The sequence below is a fragment of the Zonotrichia leucophrys genome, chromosome Z, assembly GCF_028769735.1.
Source record: "Zonotrichia leucophrys gambelii isolate GWCS_2022_RI chromosome Z, RI_Zleu_2.0, whole genome shotgun sequence".
NCBI lineage: Eukaryota > Metazoa > Chordata > Aves > Passeriformes > Passerellidae > Zonotrichia > Zonotrichia leucophrys.
Genome location: NC_088200.1, coordinates 56,586,300 through 56,606,732, shown reverse-complemented (window position 1 = coordinate 56,606,732; position 20,433 = coordinate 56,586,300). Strand labels below are relative to the sequence as shown.

Sequence of the window (20,433 nt, the reverse complement as noted above, 5' to 3'; positions counted from 1 at the left end):
CTGGAGAAAATAAACAACTCCAGCCATTTTGCTGGAGTCTTACAGCTACGCTAAGCATACACTTCTCAACAAAAATTTCTGTGGTTAGTAGCTGCATATTTCTTTGATGAAGACTGATTGTGTATTACACCTAAGATTTGTTTTCAAGAAATAGTAAGCATCTACAACTGCAGTCCAAAAAAAAAAATATCTAAAGTAACATTCAACAAAGGGCACCATGGAACTCATTCCTGGGAAGTGATCAGCAGAGTGACTAACTCCACTGAGCACTCTACCAGAAAGCCATTTCAGAAGCTCTCTGTATGCAGAGAGCAGTGCATGGGAGACAAGGCACAGAGCCCTGCCAGGACAAAGGAGACCCAGTACTTGAATTTTCCCCAAAACATCACTTGGAGAGATCCACTTAAAATTAAAGATTTGGTATATCTTATCCTTGTAACTACAGGAGATATGAAGAGGTAACCCTACAGCAAGTATTTATTTCAGGGCTCTAAATCTATCAGTACAAGGAACAATTCCTGGAACTGTGAGAATTTTCCATATAAGGTATTGCCTGTTTGGAGCAGCTATACTCAATATTAGATAAAGAGGAACAGCTAGGGATTTACTTGCCAGACTCTTTTTCTTTTTCCTAATGCAGTAAAGTCACTCAAAAATAGGAGGCTAACTAATATGGGAGTAATTAAAGTTGCAGCACATCTGCATATCTACGGTAACTAGATACACTAAAATGTAAGTAATTCATATCAAAAGCACTCGTGAATAATTTTAAAGGCCAGATTGTACTTTAAAAGGAGTATTGATCACGCAAGAAGAATGTCAGTCAACCCTAAGAACCCACATTCAGTAATTTTAAAGAATAGTAAGTGTATACATTACATATCCAACACCAAGATACTTTACTTTTGTGCACTTAACTTTTACACAGAAAAGATTTTCATACCTCCATGATGATCACAGTCCCCACCATCATTGAATACATGTCATATTGCGCCACTTGTCTGCTTAATGAAGAACTCAAAGTCTTGAGGGCCTCTAAGTATTGCTTCAGGACCTTCTTGCCAAGATTTAAGAGTATTTCTGAATTATTCCCCTCTAAATACAGTTTGATCCAATTACCATGGGATTTTTCTGCTATCTTAAAATGTTCATACCCAGGATCTGGAGAGAAAGAGAGATAAGAAAAGAAGAAAGAGGGTCCATGAACAAAGATTACTTGGAGATGTGATCATATTTTTATATTTGCTTGTAAAATGTATAAAAACATATAACTGGTATGGCAGTTGAGAAGTTTTTCATGGGTACAAAATTACACTATCTTTCTGCAGCAATACCAGCTACTTGGAATAAAAGCAATTAATTCTAACCTAATAAACTGTCAAGACCTCTAACAATTGACAAACTTATTAGAATAACCATTCATTTTCACAAAATGTTTCCAGGACAAACAATTTAAATGCTTCAGATACTGGAGGGGGAAGAAAGCAATGCTGTCGACCGGAACACATTGTACAAGCTAAGTAGGAAATTATCAAATAGCTGATGTCTAGGGAAAACACCAAATGACACACGTCACATCAGCTGGTAGTACGGGTTGGACGAGTGGATGGTGAAGGTGGACTGAGAACTAAAAGAAAGGCAGAGCTCAGAGGTTTTTAATCAGCAGTGTAAAGTCTATCTAGCTGGAGGCCTGTTAGTAGCAGCATCCCCTAAGAATCAACACTGGGTCCAAAGAAGTTTAATTTATTCACCAACGACTTGGATGAAGGTACAGAGGCCACCCATGCACAAGTTCCCTAACGACACAAAGCTGAGGGGGTGGCCAACACCCCAGAGGGATGTGCAGCCCTTCAAAAATACCATGCCAAGCTAGAGGGACAGGAAAAGAAACATCTGAAATTCAACAGAGGCGAGAGCAGGGTAATCCTCGTGTACCTGGGGAGAAACAACCCCAGGCACCAGCACAGGCTGGGGGTGACCTGCTGGGAAACAGCTCTGTGGAGAAGCACCTGGGGGTCCTGGTGGACAACAAGCTGTCCATGAGCCAGCAGTGTGTCCTGGGGGCCAAGGCCAATGGGATCCTGGGGTGCATTAGGGAGAGCATTGCCAGCAGGTTGAGGGAGGTGATCCTGTCCCTCTGCTCAGCCCTGGTGAGCAGAGGGACATCTGGAGTTCTGGGCTCCTCAGGACAAGAGAGACATGGAGCTCCTGGAGCAGGTCCAGTGGAGAGCAACAAAGATGATGAGGGACTGAAGCATCTCTTCGACAAAGAAAGGCTGAAGGAGCTGGGCCTGTTCATCTTCAAGAAGAGATGGATGAGAGGGGACTTCATCAATGTCTGTAAGTATCTGAAAGGAGGGTTCCAAGAGGAAGGAGCCAGGTTCTTCTCCACAGTGCCCAGCAACAGGCAGAAATTTGCTTGCTGACAAGAGGCAACAGGAGCACAGGAAGTTCTACCTAAACATGAGGAAGAACTTTTTTATTCTGTGGGTGGCTGAGCACTGGAACAGGTTGCATGGAAAGTTTGCAGAGCCCCTTTCTCGAGATATGCAAAAGTTGTCTGACACATTCCTGAGCAATGTGCTGTAGGGGATCCTGCTCAAGCAGGGCAGTTGGACTAAATAACCTGCAGTGATCCAGTCCTATTTTACCTAGTCTGTGACTCTGCTTTTCAAATACTGATCATTTAATACAGTATGCATTCACAATACAAATTCAGTTGATAACACATGGAAAGCAAGAACATAATTTTCAGAACATCACAGCTCACTGGAACTTATGTTATGCATGAATATTCACATTTATCTGCATTTTTTCTGAAAAATATATGTTTAATTTCACTTCACACTAATAGTACTTGCTATTTCCCTGCAATTTGATTTGAGAGGTAATGATAACTTAAGTAGAAAAAGTCAATTTGGAAATTTTATATAATGCGCAGTTCTTCCCTCTTTAGCTTTAAGTAGGGTGAAACATTTGCTGTACAGTTTCAGACAAGAAAGGTTAAAACAATGAGTGAAATAACTTTGCTGTCACAAAGACTTAAGTTGCAGTTCTTTTTCACTCCTTGTAGATGATCAATGTATTCTACTTGGAAAAAAAAAAAACCTTTATTTTTTTAAGCCTTTTCAACAAAAGTGCATTATTAAATCTAGAAATATTTTAAATTTTATTTCAAGTGAATGAAGCTAAATGAAGTATTTCTATTCTCAAATCATATAGTCATGAAAGAATTGTGCTTACTATTTTCATGTCTCTTACCATACAAGACATTTCATCATTTACTGTGGGCTGAATTCAAGGTGAGAATTTTAAAAGGCAGTGTTTAACTCAAAATGTGCAGTTTGTTTTCCTAAGACTTCTAGCAGACACCAAGGCATGCTGACCCTGCTATTCAGGGGACTTGCAGGAATCTGCCAGAAAGCACAATCCAGCCAGCAGCAAACACCTGTTTATCAAGATAGCTGCCAGTGCTCACAGACAATTTTATTTCCTTCCTGTAATTCTTTTAACTTCCCTGTAAAGTTTCTCATTCAGTATATTTGAAATAAGAGTTAAATATTCATACGTTTGAGGACATCCATAAAGGATCATCTCAAATGAGCTTTAATCAAACTGAGATTTGACACGACACTTTTTCATTATAAAGAAGATTGAAATGAGTTCAAGCTATATTTTGAAACATAAATAAATTCTCTCCACATCTTCTGCTCCCTTTTCATGCTTCTTGACTAGTCTCCCTCTTCAGCCCCTTCAGCATTTTTATTTCATTCTCATCTATTCCTTTCCATGCTAACTGCCCACCAAAACTATGGTGTCCCTGCTATGAAAGATGACTTTTAGCCAAACTCTCATGAATGAATTATTTAAAGATCTTTCAGACAGGAATAGAAGACCATGGTTGCCAAATTTCATTGGAGAACTCCAGCTATATTGGTTAAGTGGCACATTTATATGCAGAAGGCATAAAATAATACGGGTCATGGGCATTAAGTTGTTGGAGAAGCATTTTGGTAACAGATAGGTAATATTGGGAAGTCACTCTCATACAAGATACTTATAAAACAAGTCAAAATTGAAGCAAAATCCAAAGAAAGCTTGCCCAGCTGCATATTTCACAAAGCACTGGCAATGTTTTACCTGCATATTATTACATTAGTAATTTCTGCTTCAGCCTCACTACCATCTTATCACAACCAAATGGATAAGCTTTGCAAGCATGTTTGACAATAATTTCAATTAGTTCCAGTCACAGGCAACAATAATTTAAAAAGAGTTATATGAAAGAATGAATAATGTAAAAGTGACTTCTCCAGTTTCAACATATACTTGTCCCAGTAAAAGTCAAATTATTTCAATCTACCACCAGTTCAGGATCAGTCCCAAATTGAAAAGCTTGCACTCATTTTAATAACACCAGCCAACTTGCTCTGCAGAATGGCTCTTCATTCCACTGTAAAATGTCTTTCAAAGACGAGGTCCTAATTTATCATTCAACTACATGTTCAGAAGTTCAGAACATAAGGGAAGCATTGCTAGATACCTAGGACTGCCTATCTTACACTGAGGTATAAACTTGCTCAAAAACCCAAAGTGTGCTTTTAGATAATTCTTCTTTCAGCTTTTTAATTTTTGCTAGCTATTTTTATTCTCCTTTTTCAGACTTTTTCTTTAGCTGCATGTATCCACACCTATCAAAAGAAAATCTCATGCCTCACATCACAATTTATTAGCATGTTTCAAAAATATATGTTTTAAATAATAAAGCCTTTAGTCAATCTCCAACTTTCCCGTGTAAAATTTCATTTACTTGATGATATAAGTGTGAGGATTCTTTTGAACCTCAATAAAGCAAAGCCCAAGTCCCATTAAATGTTGTGCAACATTTTTGTTTGAAAATGCATGTTTATGCAAACAAACATGGGGGGGGGGGGAAGTTACTGACCCGCCTTCATTCTGCTCTTTATTTATTTTAACAGATATATTTAAAACATACTTGAAGATTAAATTTTTGTGTACTGTTACAGTTTGCTCTTAACATTGGAGCAGTTGAATTCAGGGAAACCCATGGCTTCTTTATGAAACAGCTTGTTAAAATCATTCTGCCTTCCCATCTGACAGCAATTCAACTCAACTGACAGCTGACTTCATATCACTGTGTTAAGAAGGAAACCAATATTCCACCAAAAATGAATGTACATTTTATGATATAGCTTAAAATGGGTGAGTCTTTTCCTCACTCTGTCATCATCCTCATGGTCCCAACAGCTGGTGCTCTAATCTCTATGCTGTAAATTACAGCACTGGACAGGACTTCAAGATTCAAAAATATTTTTTTTTTTTTTAAAGCACCAAGGCTTATGCTATCCTTGCAAGTACAGGCATTTCTCTTAGCATTGAAATGGAAATATTTTGATCCACTAGTTGTTACTAGAGGAGAATCCGCACTGGAAAGCTTGAAACTGCAGCAGCAGTTTCAATATGAGTGATGTCCAACAAAGCAAATGGGAGTGATGTCCAGCTGAATCCAACTATCTTTTGGGGTTTCTATTACTCCAAAAAACCTGGCAGAAGACCTTGTCTGTGGAATTCAGAATTTATAGGGCTCAAGAGCTGTCAGCACAACTCTGCTGAGTGCTCAGATGCTCCATAAATACAGATTAAAAGGCTCTGAGTAGGGTGAGTTAAAGAAGATTGCTCTGACCTGTGTCCCGTCAGGTCTTGAATGTTTACAGGTATGAAGCCTCTACAACCTGTCTTGCCAACTCATTCCAGTGTTTGACAAATCTTACCTAAAAAGGTTTCCTCCAAATTTTTTGTGAGGATCACCAATTAGACCCTGGTCCCATCTTGTTTATTGCCTCCCATCATATATTACCTACATTGATAAGACCCCTCCTAAACAGTCCTAGCACCCTCAGCCCCTCCTCATATGACAGACATTCCAATCCCTTCATCACCTTCATGACCACGCACTACACTTACTACATTACATCCACTAAATTATGGTACTGAGAAGCCCAGCACCAGACCCAAGACTCCTGATGCCCGCTCACCACAGCTGATAGAAGAGGCAGGACTGACCAGCTGATGACTGTCCTCCTAATGCCACCTTGGATGCCTCCTATTGCCCTTCCTTCTACAAGGGTGTTCTGCTGCCTGATATTCAACTTGGTATCCCCTGTCATCCCATGGTGCTTCTTCCAGCTGTCTCCAATCAGCCAAAACCCAATCTGCTATGAAACATTTGGATTACTTCTTCCCAGCTGTAGGATTTAGCTGAATGTTTAGGGAGGCCTTAGCAAAGGCCTTAAAAAAGTCTAAGTAGATGACACATCTTTTGTCCATTGATGCATTTACTCCATCATAGAGGGACACTAAATTAGCCAGGCTCAATTTTCCCATGGCAAAGTAGTATCAATAATTTCCAACAACCTTTCTGTCTTCCACATGTTTTAATATGTCTTCCAGGAAGATCTGTTTTGTGATCTTAACAAGTACAGAGGTAAGGCTGACTGGTTAAGCAGTTCCCAGAAGCCTTTTTACCTTTTTTAAAGAGCAGGCAACCTTCTTGAACATGAATGAGACTACTGAATATAGTAACTTCTCTGCAAGGTAACCTCCCACTAGGGGAATCCGGAGAGATGTCCATGTTTCTGTAGTGGGATAGTGGGATGGCATTTATCTCCACTTAAAGGCTATGCAAAACAAATGGCCATCCATGCAGCTCTTGAGTTACATATGTACGTCACTGAGTTAGTGACATTGTCTTTAGTAGTACTAGGCCTGAAGTATCCACATCAATCAAACACTAAAGAAACAGAACATATTGTTTCCCTGCCAGTCTTAACTGAACAGACCAAAGCCTTGCACATCTATGACACTCTAAGAAAAACAAGACCCCCTCTAAGAAGTCAACAGAAACAGGGGAAATTGACATTAAGATTCTATAAAAAAAGCTTAATTTGCACCATGTTATTGAGACTTTCCATTACTGAAAGGAGAGAAAGCCATTGTGGGTGCTTTGCCGCCCAAACTCTTTCCAGTATGGTAGCCCCTTTAATAAGTTTGCAGTCACAAGCAAGCATGGGTCCTGCTATAGGCATGTTGCTGCTACAAGCAGAATTTGTTCTGTTGCGATTCCTGGACAAGGTTTAATTATGATTTGAAGCCATGATGTTGAAAGATAATTGATTCTTGACCTAGAACAATCATTTTGCTAAATCTACATTGGTATTCACTTTAATTATTCCTAGCAATACAACAGCTCTGCATTCTCATCTAGTTATTTTAATAATTCAACAGATTACAAATCAACTGACAAGCTTCAGAATCACTTTAAGACAACATCTTCTAATGTCAATGGTAAAACATTCTCCTTCACCCTCTGACTCAATTTTTTTAACAAAATTATCATATTAACTTCATTATTTATACTGCAGTTTGTATCATGCTTCCTAATGAAATACAACATTTTGCTAGGTTTGGTTTATTTTTTCTACTTGTTTTTTATTCTTTCCTCCAAATAAACACACACACACACACACATGTGCATTTTTAATAAGCAGTTCTCTAGGTTCTCATTTCAAGTAAATACATAAAAATGAAATAAAAAGATAACTTACCCTAAATTATCTCCCAGCTTTACTTGAAGCATCTTTTTATTTAAACTAGAAAATTCAGTCCATTGTGTTAATTCTCCAAATAGCTCAGAGTCAGTGTGCCCTATATAGAACACCTCACAAAGAGCAGTTATGAAACCACTGAGATTTAACTACACAGGCAGTTTTACTTTAATCTTACTCCATCATTATTTTTGCTCTTTTGCCAACTAGGAATATTAGTAGTCATTAAAAAAATTGTATTCAGAAGCAGTATAAAGTAGGTTGCAGTAAAGATTGAATTCAGTACAACTGTTCTGAATCCTGCTCTCAAAAGAATAGCTAACTTGCAGTGCAATGCCATACTATTGAATTTAAAAGTCCAAACTGTTTTATAAACAATCTCCTTTTAGTATATCTGTAACATCTTTTTAGCTAATTTACCTTTTTCATATGCAGGCGTATTCTCTTGCAGCAATCTGCTAAGCTGGAACCCATTCAAGTGCACAAAACGTAGCTGTTCTCTCATTGTCTTGCCTCCAACAACTGGCAATATAAGGTTCCCAACACTGTTTCTTGAAATTGGTAGGCCAAGACCTATTGCCAGTGTGCTAGCTAAATCTGTTTGCTGCACATGTTCAGGCTGGGCTGGAGGAGCTAGAATGACCAAAAAAAAAAGAGAAAGAAAAAGAGAGAGGAAAAGAAGTGTTTCAATAACAAGCCCATTCTATTTCTCCAGAGACAGCTGGCACCTTTTTAGATTCAAAATTGTTTCACTGGTGTTAGATCAGCTATTTTAAGTGGTCTACAGAGAGCTGACTGATCTTTCTCAGCTGCCATCCTCTGCTGCTGTAAATCCAATATTTATTAAATTCTTAGCCAGTGCCACTCTTTAATGCTAATAACTACTGTAAACATAAAATAAATGTTATACAAGTAGCAGTAAGAAAACAGATGGTCCGGGACATCACCTTAGTATCAAATTGCAGCCTACATCCTAAGAGGGTTTCATAACTTTTACATTAGAAATAATAGAAAACACAACAGTAGGTCAATTTAATATATGAACAAAGAATGAGAACCTAAAATAATGCTGACAGCATTCCAGAAGCATCTTGATATGACAACAGCTCAAGATTTAATTAATATCAGGTTGCTAGGGAAACAGAACTAGACATCAGGTAAAGAATGTTGAGGCTCCAAATCCATGGCTACCTGCAGGAAAACCTAGTGATTTTTTAAGGGTCCTGTGTAAGATTCCATTAACTTACTGCAGTTATCAGGATTAGCCTTCAGTCCCACAGAAATCTACAGACATGAATGATTTTATGAACATAATGAACCTTCTGTTTGTTTTGCCAGCTGTTTCTTTTCATGCTAAACTAGTTAGGTAACATTGGTTTTCTATATGCTTTTATTTCGTCCTCTTTGTAACTTCAAGCATTAAGTGTTTTGACTTAAACGCAGTATAGAAAGAATTCTATATAGTCTTTATTCCTCTCAAGGCTGCTTTTAAGAGCATTAAAATTTGCCTCATTTCTCATTGAGCTCTGATTAATCCCATACTTGTACAGAATGCCATCTATAATCCGTAAAGCCTCTTTGCATGAGTGCCTGTATGTCAGCAGTTTTCAGATTTTATCTTTAAAGGCAAGTTTTTAACTGGTAAAAAAAAAGCCAAACTACCCAAACACATTTAGCCAATCATGGGTGACACATCTCTGTAGAAGGCTATACAAGTAATACTCTGACAGCATACTAAATGTAAAAAGCCCACAGGATAACTATTTTGAGGTCTACCAAATTAACCACAGTACATTTTGTTTATAGTAGGATCATAAGGAGCAGTCGCTAGAATCCTGATTACTGTACCAATGAAAAGTAAACTGCTGGATATTTACAAAGGCATTAGAAATCACAAATGCTGTCCCAAAAGACAGGTAAATAGATACATTTCACTGAATTGTAAGAACTGCTCATTCAGGTTAAACCTCACAGAAACTAATTCCAAGGAACAGGAGACTGCATTTACAGAACCTATACTCTTGTGGCCTGGCTGTCAACACATGCTAGTGAAATTCATAAAATAAAAATTTAGCCAAGAGTTTTGATCCACTCTTGACTTTGTTTTGTTTACAGACCTGAGAAGAGGTCAAGGACTACTCAAGCAGTGCTTTCTACTGCAGCTGGATAACAACTTTACAGGACAATCTACCTCCACCGTGCTGCAGGAACTTCCAGCAAGATAAGTAAATCAAGTTTCTGCACACAGGTTTTAGAAGAAAAGAAATCACATGGAAATTAACAAGCAGCAGAATGAAAGGCAGAAGGGAGTATTATTTTGAGGGAAATATTCACTCCTGGTATAACTGCATTCTACCTACCCACTCAGTCAAGAAGTTTGTTTAAGCAAACTCTACAAAGTAGACTAAAGATTCTCTATCACCCCATTTCTTTATTGCCTCTTGCCTTTAACTGTCTGGTTTTTGGTTTTTGTCATTACCTACAAGTAGAAAATCAGCTTTAGAACCATGTGAACTCACATCAGTTATATAAAATTAAGCAGCCTGTACAGTAAACAAATGGTTTACTGTAAACACGGTCCATATTCTATCCTTAAGACTTAGCAATCAATAGTTATGTTATCAGTGTCATCACCTCTCACCGTTTCACAAGGGTCAGATCAATTTAATGTTAAAAAATAATCAAATAATCCTACTTCCAATAGTCTCTAGTATCCCAAGGGCTTTCTTCCTCCTTCTGGGGGACTCTGTGTGAGAAATTTTCATTCTTCTATCCTAGCTGCCTGAGAGAGAAGAATAGAGGCCAAGGAAATATTCTGGCCATGAAAGACACAGTTTCAACCTACTTCAAATAGGATTTTGGATATATACCTATTCATTTACCATTAGCTCAATATTCTGACAAAACATCTCATTAGCGCTCAACATTTGGATAGGACAGTGCTGTAAAAGATTATCATCTCAGAAATACACAATTCTCTCACTGGTTACAAAGCTTCATTCATGATTCACCGAGATAGAGATGCTAACTTTAGTTGAAACCAGAGTTTTGGACCACACAGAATGGGCTTCCAAAGTAACTGTAAAACAAACCAAAGCACTTTTCAAAAAGAATTCTAGCATAATATAAATTAAGAGTTGCCAGTGTGTTCTTGTCCTGGTTTCAATTGAAACAGAGTTGATTTTGCTCCTAGTATCTGATACAGGGGCTATGTTTTGGATTCAGTATGAGAATAATGTTGATACCACACTGATGTTTTAGCTGTTGGTAAGAAGGGTTTATGCTAAATCAAGAACTTTTCATGTCCTGTGCTCTGCCAGCGAGCAAGAGAAGCTGGGAGGGAACACAGTAGGAGCAGCTGACCTGAACTGCTTTAAGGAATAGTCCAAGCCATAGCACATCGCAGCCAGTATACAAACTGGAGGGAGCTGACTGGGGGCTGTCGATTGTTGCTTGAAGGTGGGCTGGGCACCAATCAGCAGGTGGTGAGCAACTGCATTGTGCATCACATGTTTCTCTTGGGTTTTTTTCCTCTTTCTCCCCCCTTTCCCTTACAATAATAAGTACTATAATCTATACATAATTATTATTGCTATTCTTGTTACAGCTATATACAGTAGTAGTGTTTCCACCCTATTAGAGTACACTATGCACTGGTATCTACTGGAGCCTTACACCAAGCACCATGCAGCCACTCACTCACACCCCACATCCTGGTGGGGAGGAGAAAGAAAAGGTAAACCTCATGGGTCGAGACTAGAACATTTTAAGAATTGAAACAAAATTAAATATTATACCAATAATAGTAATGAAAAGAAGACGGGGGAAGAATAAAACCCAAGAGAAACAAGTGATTCACAATAAAATTTGTCACCCCCTGCTGACCAATGTCCAGTCCATCCCCAAGCAGTGACTGGGAGCCCCAGTTTATATACTAGGAATGATGTTCCATGGCATGAAATATCCCTTTGGCCAGTTCAGGTCAGATGTCCTTGCTATGCTCCTTAATGGCTCCTCTTGCACCTGCTCAATGGCAGAGCATGGCAAACAGGAAAGTCCTTGATTCAGAGTAAACACCAAAACACCAGTCTGTTATCAACATTATTCTCATACTGAATCCAGAAAACAGTCCTGTACAAGCCACTAAGTGGAAAACTAACTCTATTCCATCTGAAACTAAGACAGTTCTAAAAAACGTCATGCGTCTTTGATCCTTACCACTTCTCTTCCCAAAAGCAGAGCTGATAAACAGAAGGGGTGTGTGCACTTCTCCTTCTGAAGAACCACCATGGCTGCCTGTTTCAGACATTCCATGATCCCCACAAACAACTAACAAATTGGGAAGAGAAGCTTCCTCCTGCAAATCACAGAAAAAAAATCTACATTACCATACAAACACAATTCATTTATATTCATTTCACTATCTTCATCATTTTCAAACACGAATATGTCTCAAAATTAACTTCAGTTTTGAAACTTGCTCACCCTGGGACAGATAATAAGAAATCACTGCAATTAAGTGTAACTCAGTAATAGTAATTTTTAAAAGTTAAGGCATATTCATATCTAACATGTTTGCCAGTATCTTAGCAAAAAAACAAAAGGCACAAAAAACCTATTTTAAAACACCTTGAATTTATAGAGTTACAAGAAACTCTCTGGAAGATTAAATAAAGGCTATCACCATGAAAAGAAAATCAGGCATCCCAGAAGAGCATCATTAACACAGAAATAATCCCCCTCTTCATTCCCTCGGCTTCACTAAGTTTTAATATAAATGCCAAATTACTAATATTGTGAATACTAACATAATATTAATTCATTATTAAAAAATAATCCTGTTTCTAATGGTTGATAGTTTCCCAAGGGCTTTAGGGATGGAAATCTGACTGATTTGGGATTTAAATCTAACAGTCAATGAAGACTAATTGATAATGATTGTTGAAGAATGATGTTGAATGAGGTGTATGTTTCTGAATAAAGAGAAACAGAAAGTTAAGTGAGGCCTGTCCAAGAATTTTGAGCTAACAAATCAAAGTGGCAGAAAATTGACAGTCATTCAACAACAAAGTACTTTTGTATCATCTCTAGTTATCACCAGTACACACGCTATCCAAAAAATAAAGTGCTATTACTAGGTCTGTATTCTAAAACAGAGATAAAGGCTTGAATATAAATGGCAAAAGCAAAGACACTAAAAAGCAGAAAACTGTAACATTCCTGGAACTTCCACACAGAGGATTTAACCCTTTTTTCATGTTATAGTACCCACTTGACTAAAAATATTATTAAAATTTCATGATCAGCTATTCTGAATTGCAGTAGCCAAAAACAAACAATAAAAAGAGCTTCAGGCCTCCTGGAACTAGGACTTGGTATTTCAGTATCCAGACTGCTTAGGTAAGTGACAACTAATATTTACAAATCTAAAAAACAGATTCAGATGTGCTACATTTACCATAAAAAAATGCAGATTAAGACCACCACTTCCATTTGAATGTATCAGCTATCTAAGAATTACGTATGCCTTCATAATTCTGGACATCAGAGCCATTAGCTACACATGTCCATTCCTCCTTCTGCACAATTTCATTACTTGAAAGAACATCAACAACCATTTTAATTCACAAGTGATGAGAGAACTTTGGCAGGCATTCCTCTCCTCTTCCTGCACATCAAGGGGATGTTATTTCCCACAGCTGCCCAGAAAAGGCTGTTAGCAGATGTTATTAAGGTCAGCCACCAAATCCTTACAAATACTACACTGGGAAATAGCCCAGGAAACCAAAGAACAGAATACACGCTTTAATCTATGAATAAAGAAGCTAACAACAACAACCAGCAAGCATTTTAATGTCAGTCCACAGCTAACAGACACTGACCCCAGAAGCTGTATTACCTTTGAAATAAGGGAAATATGAATCTTCTTCAGTATGTTATCCATTTCACGAAGTTTTGGTCCCACTAATGGGCTGTTTGGCCCAGTCATATGACCAATATGGTCCAAGCCCAGATAGTGCAGTATTAGGAGATCCCAGTCTTCTCTCTTTAGCACTCTATCCAAATGCCTGGTAACATTATCATCAACCTCAAAGAAAAGGCAAACAACTATAAGGTAAAAAAAACCTTCCCTCTTTTAAAAAGCACAGAAAAATTAACCATATACTACCCATGAAAATTTCATAGAAGTTGATGAGCTTACATGGGCAATGTTAACAAGAAAAAAAATTGATTAGTTCAATGTCAGGCACTCAAATATATTTGTCTAACAAAATAGATTCTTCACCCCATTTAATCTTTTTTGGTAAGGACACACCAGGTTACGTGCAGACAAGGCAATCTGATTGCAAAGCTTCCACAGAAACTTTTAAAAACTGTCCCAAGAACTTTACAGTCACTTTCACCCTGCACATTCCAGCTAATCACTTCACATGTGATACATCATATCACAAGCACAAACAAAATCTCAGTTTAATGATGGGAAGCTTGGGGGTACAACAAACCCTAATTTCTCAGCTCCATTTTTGCTAGTGCGCAAATACAAGAAGGTGGAACTTGCTATAAGTAAAATAACTGACAACATAGTGAGAAAGAAAAACTGAAAAGTACTATTCAAACTAAGTCAACTAACTTAACTTTTCCTGCTCTGATTGACAATACATTTTTAGTTGCATGTATTCTCTTCAGTTATTAAAAATCCCTACAATATTTTCCATGTGATACTACTGTGTTGAGTCTGTATATAACTACCAAAAGAACTGTAAAAAGCTGTGTTTAATACACTACATTGACAGCATAAGGACTGCAATAAAGAGTTTGAGAGCCACATAGTAGAACACTGGTACTTTTTACTCCAGGTAGAAGCTTTTGCAACTCTCAACAATATAAATAATTAAACATGTCTTCCAATTCACATTAGACCTTTTTAACTTTCTTAAATAATAAAATACTTCAGTCAGTAGCAGCAGGTCAATGACTTGAGGTTTTAAAAATCATAAAGGTTCAAAAATGAAGTAAATTTGTCAAATCATTTACTCTTCCAATGTGCCCGGAGTAAAAATTATCAGCATTTGTTTCACTTACTTTCTATGCTCCTTCTTTTACAACATAAAGAAACACTGCTTCCATTGCAATTACAAAAGTGATGCAATACTATAAAAGTACACCTTTAAGACACCAAGTTAATATATTAATGGACCTCTTAAAGATTGCACTAATTAAAAATATCTGATAGCAAAATGAAAATGTGGTTAGCAGAATTTTTAAACAAAGCAATTAGTCTAACTTCCAACCAGAACAAGTTTTGTGAAAAAACGGCATGCTTAGTTAAATTATAGAGTGATAAATTGATGATTACTGTATCATCCCAACACTTTTTACAGCAGATGCATGAGGGATTCAAATGCTTAGCTTTACAGCACCCACATCAAAATGACATAGAAATTCAATTTCTATTTAATTGCAAGGCGAATATCTCAGAACAAGGGTAGCTTTATTTACTCATTCTCAAAAACTGACACTGTCTGTTTGTACTCACTTCATTTAACTTGAGATCATACAGAACCTCTCACCTCTGTGAAGTCTGACACAAAAAATGATGTTGTTCCATCATATTCCACGAAGTGCTTTGGGAACAATTTGACCCAAGTATCATCACCATAAAATATGATTCTTTTCCCAGCTGTTTTTGCCTGCCATATCAGATTGTCATCCAAGAGAGCAGGAGAATTGAGGTTCACAACAACATCGATGAAACCAGGTATGGTACCTGTCATCAAAGCCTAATGAAAGAAAAGAGACACATTAAACAGGAAACTTCCAGTGCTCAGAAGACAGTAGCTATGGAAGGAATAAGCCAGATGGTAGACAAATCACATTTTTGGGAAGGAAATATAATGAAGTAAAAGAACACAAGCTGTCTTGCCACATAACCTCATCTGCTAGTTGATGTACATGATTACTGTTTTACAGAAAGTAAAAATATTACTATCTCAATTAATGGACAGAAAAAAGACTTTCAGTCTTTTCATCAAAGAAACAGTTGAAAAAGTTGATGTTTGCTGGTCATTAAACCATCAAAAGACAATTTAGGTGTAAGTAAACTGACTCAACATTAACAACAACAGTACCTTCAAAACACTAAGTAAGAAACTTCTAGAAGAAGCACTGAAGTGCACCTATAAAGAGTTACCAGACTGTCTCTCCTTCATTCTCCTGCTAGTTAGCCTACCATTGATCACTGCCTTGGCCTCTTCAGTGCAGAGGTGCTACTCAGATCTACCACTGATAAGCCTGGATGATCTAGTATTTTGATGACACCAACACAATTCATCTTTTATTTATCTGGAACTTGGCAGAATTTCCTTTTTAAGCTCTTCAGAAACATTACTATGACAAAAAAATTTTATACTTAACTGGATTTTCTCTCAGAAGTTACAAGAACACAGAGAAATACAATAAAAATGTTTCTAGATAAATACAATAAAAATGTTTCTGGAAAACTGGATAACGAAGAGGCTACTGCCTTCCCATGATTACAAATAAAAAGGCTACATCGATCACTTAAGCCTGGACTAGGGCCTTACGTGTCCTTAACCTCTTGCCCATGGCAAATCAGGAGTCTATCACATGCACTACTACAGCACAGAGACATTCAGCCATAGATTGCACTAACACCACACACATGTCCTTTATGCCAACTCCAAGCATATGAAACACCTCATACTTCAAAAGCTTCTCCAATGAAATGATAGAAAAAAATTCCACTTACCTTAATTCGAGGCATAGTCACAGTGGGTGGCTTGGCTTCAGCAATGAAGCTGTAGGAAGTCCCTTTTTCAACAACCTGAGTAGTATACGGCATGAACTGTTTACCTTTGGGTCCAAACACAAAATCATCTCTCAAAGCATCTATCAGCACAATGACAACTTTTTTGAAAAGCGGTGGAGGAATCTTGGTCCAGTTAGAAATCATTCCTAACCAACAAAAACAGGGCATATAAAAGTCACCAAAAATTTCACCAAAGACAAGACAGAAGTTAAAGGACAACTTGGCCATATAAATGAGTGCTTTCAACTTCTTTATTAATTCTACACCCAGAAACAAGAAGCTGCACACAGCAAACCTGAGAAGTAATCTGAAGAAGAGTTTTCAAGCCATCCAGAACAGGAATAACACAACAACTCCAATATCACCTTTAGGAAGTAAAATACGATGTGAAAGGAATGTGTGACATGAAATTGAGAAAACTAAGGAAAAGCTTTGTAATGGAGAGCATTCAAAGTAACAGTTGCTACCTTCTCTCTTTTTACTTCAGTAAAGCTGAACTAATTGTATACGACAGACAACTTCTGTTACAAAAAAGACATAGCATTAACCAGTGCTAATACCCAGTTTTTCACATCACAACATAAACAATGCCTCTGCATGAAATTTCACTATAAGATAACAGGAAGATTACAAACAAAGAGACAATTTCACTGAAACTTGAATCAAACAGATTTATGTACATTCACTCCCTTCAAGGTAGAAGACTGTATGACAGGCTACTTCAGTGATGGCAGCTGCAGGGCCAAAATCCAATTCCAGAATTCCCTGAACATACAGGTGGGTACAGAAAAATGGTGCTGTGCATCAAGCAGTAGGCAATGTCATGCCTTCAATGCCACCTTTTTCTCTTGCATGGATTTAATTCTGGCCACAGCAACTCTTCATCTGCATTGAACTTGGTCCACAGGGTGACATTCAGGTCTTACAGCAACATTTTTGCTCCAACGACTACACGTCTCATTTCTCTATCAGGAAAAAACACAGAAGGGCAAAATGGAAGCAGAATCCTACACACAGGCCTCTACCCAGACACCATTGTGATGAATTGACCGCTCTGTAAATGTGTTATATAAAGTTAGGGGTTTTACAGTCCTTCAGAGTAAAGGTTTTTTCTGCAAAATGGTTGACAGTTTGGACAGGTTGCAGATAATGGTGTGTCTAACACAGCAACATCAAAAACAACCTCAGAAATTTTATTTTGGGGTTACACAGAGAAGCATCAACCAACTGACATTCACAGACTAGTTACTGCTAGTGATTCTTCCAGATCAGAAAATAGAGGAGGAGGACACAGCAGGGAGAAGAAGGAAATCTCAACAACAACAAAATGCTGACTGCAAGCAATCCTAATTAAACTGATAATTTGGGTTTTTTTCAGGACTTGAATTATCAACTTCTCAGGCATGCTTTGGCTCTCTATGAAAAACAAGAAGGCATCACCAGATGTTCTGTTAGTTACATCTTTTCCCTATCCACTGCTTAGTGAAAGAAAGCTTGCTGGACACCAAAAATGTTCAGATCACAGACACATATGCCCTACTCCTAAATTCCTCCTGCAGTGTGATTTATCAGAAAGTCAAAGTGTTGAGAAGTTCAAATGAATTTGGAGTCATTTACAAGCCATGTGAAAATACTTACTGTAAGACAGCTAAAGCAACACATTGTCCAAGTCTTGCCATGCAGCATGCCTATTTATCTCTGCCAGGGTTACTTAGAAAACTGTTACTCTAAATGAACCTGAACCCTGTGAAGAAAACCACAGGTTCTCTACCAAGAACTTACTACAATAACGTGCTGCAAGCATTCAGCATCAAGCCTTCTTACAGCTACGACAGCATGCACTCAACAGCAGTCAGGACTCACAAAGTGAAACATTCAGGAATTAAAGAAGCACTGGAGAAATATTGTTTTCTGAATAGGTCTAAAGTAGGTTGAAAGCCTTCTGCACAATGGTTTAGTAAGCAATACCCTGCCTTTAGACAATATCATCCAGACATCACTCTGCAAGCATAGTGTAACCAGGTACTACAGAAAGTAAGCATTCTTCTACTGTCACTCCATTTTTGCCTACTACACCTAGACTTGCATGTGACATGCCTAAATTTAAACTGCTTGTAGAGCCCTGTGGCACACATTTCCACTCTTCAACACAAACCACTCTTTCCAAAACCAAATTGTCTGACATCTCCTTCCCACCCGAACAATCTCCTTCTACATTAAGTCTTCTGCTAATAATCACATGTGAATGCAATATTTCACTCACAGCAGCCTTTCAAGTTTCTGTGATAGTCGTGGTAAACTCCAGCTAAAAATCAACCTGCCTTTCAGCAGAAACCACTCAGTCTGTTACCAGACTAGATTCTTTGTGTTCCTGCTTAACCAATACCAGCACACCACACTCTAAACCACACAGCCTTCTGTTCTCTCCACTGTGTTGTGCAATTTAAGTAAGCCTGTCCCTACAGGCACAACGTCACACACTTCAGAAGAATTAACAGTAAATATCAAGCAGCTAAAGACCCAGTTTGGCACTTAGAGTCCTGCTCCAATAAGTTAACCATAACTTGGTGTTCCAATCAAGAACTTTGTATAAGCAAAATACAACTTGATCTAGCTGCCAAGTGAAACTGAAGTTTCACCCCACAAGCTCCAAACTGGTGAAAAACAGTCCCTCAAGTACACAGTCCTCTTCACATTACTTTAATACAATTTGTGATTGAACATATGAGACAACTACTTTTTTAGCACATCCTCTATAGGCTCCTTAAAAAGATTTTTGAAAATTCTGCTTTCACAAATTCAGCTCTGGAACAGAGTATGACCTGTAAAGACAGCGATTTCACAGAAACAGTGATGGATGGCAAGAGTGTACATATTGCAACCTGCATTACTACAGTTGCTCTGTCACTACTGAGGTCTCGTTGAGGTGGCATTAAGACACACACACACCACAGAAACATCAATGAACAATGACTCTCGGGCACAACACAGCCAGCGAATGATCACAGGAAAAGCGTGTGGCGTTTTAGCTGAGGTGGCATCGTTTAATGCAAAAAAGTGCCATTGAACAGGCCCGGGTATCACAGCTCCATCAGAGTCAGGGAGAGGGAAACAAAACGACAGGAAAACACACCTTTCAAGAAAGTGACAGCTGACGCTTGAGGCTTTTCGACTGCAAGTACACCTGCCTGTGATCCATAACTACGTGAAAACCAGTTAAGTTCTAAACTACTCGGGAAACTGGTCTGGAAACACGAGGGCGCTACAGAAAGATGTTCCGCGATACCCCGCGACGGGCGCGCCCGGCAGCTGCTCGCGTTACCTGGGCCGGGCGGGGCCGGCTCGGCGGGAGGGTCCGCGCGGGCCTCTCTGCGGGGCACGGACCTGACGGGCACCGGGAAGAAGCCGCGGAGGAATAGCGCAACGCCCAAGGCCTGCACGAGGAGGCAGGAGGAGGCGAACACCCCGGAGCGCAGCCGCATCCTGGTTCGGCACCAGCTACAGCAGCACCGACCTGACCCGACCCGGCACGGCCGGCGCTCCGCCGGCTCTACGGGGCGGTACCTGCGGCGTGCCCGCCCCGCCCGCCTGGCCCCGCCCGCCTGGCCCCGCCTCCGGCCCGCCACCGGCCAACCAGCGACCAGCGCGCTCTTCCGCCAAGCCTCGCTATTGGCCAGCGGCCCGGCAGCCCCTCCGCGAGCGCGTAACAGCAACACCGAACCGGAAGTACAGCCGCTCGTTCCGCCCCCACAGCCCGCCTCACGGACCCGCGTCCCGCCTCCGGGCCCGCCTCCGGACCCGCCTCCTGGATCCTCGTTGCACCTCTGCAATTCGCCGCCGGGGCTCGCGTCCCATTGCGCTTTCGGTCTCTGCGTTCCGGCCGCCGCTTGCCCCTCCCGCATCCCGGTCGCGCGTCCCACACCTGCGACCCAACTCCACATCGTACCCCGCGTCCCGACCCCTCATCCCACTCCTCGT

The 20,433-nt window shown here is 39.3% G+C and overlaps 1 protein-coding gene across 1 annotated transcript in view; it reads right to left on the bottom strand.

Moving 5' to 3' along the window:
• Positions 1–20,018, bottom strand: part of PIGG (phosphatidylinositol glycan anchor biosynthesis class G (EMM blood group)) — a 78,521-nt gene extending 58,503 nt beyond the window's left edge. The window contains exons 1-7 of the mRNA XM_064736359.1: positions 19,778–20,018; positions 16,396–16,601; positions 15,197–15,406; positions 13,525–13,713; positions 11,844–11,982; positions 8,046–8,258; positions 944–1,161 (exon numbers count right to left, since the gene is read on the bottom strand). Of these exons, the coding sequence (XP_064592429.1) occupies positions 944–1,161; positions 8,046–8,258; positions 11,844–11,982; positions 13,525–13,713; positions 15,197–15,406; positions 16,396–16,601; positions 19,778–19,937 (1,335 nt within the window). The 5' untranslated portion in view covers positions 19,938–20,018. The remainder of the gene's footprint in view (positions 1–943; positions 1,162–8,045; positions 8,259–11,843; positions 11,983–13,524; positions 13,714–15,196; positions 15,407–16,395; positions 16,602–19,777) is intronic.
• Between the last annotated feature and the right edge of the window lie 415 nt (positions 20,019–20,433).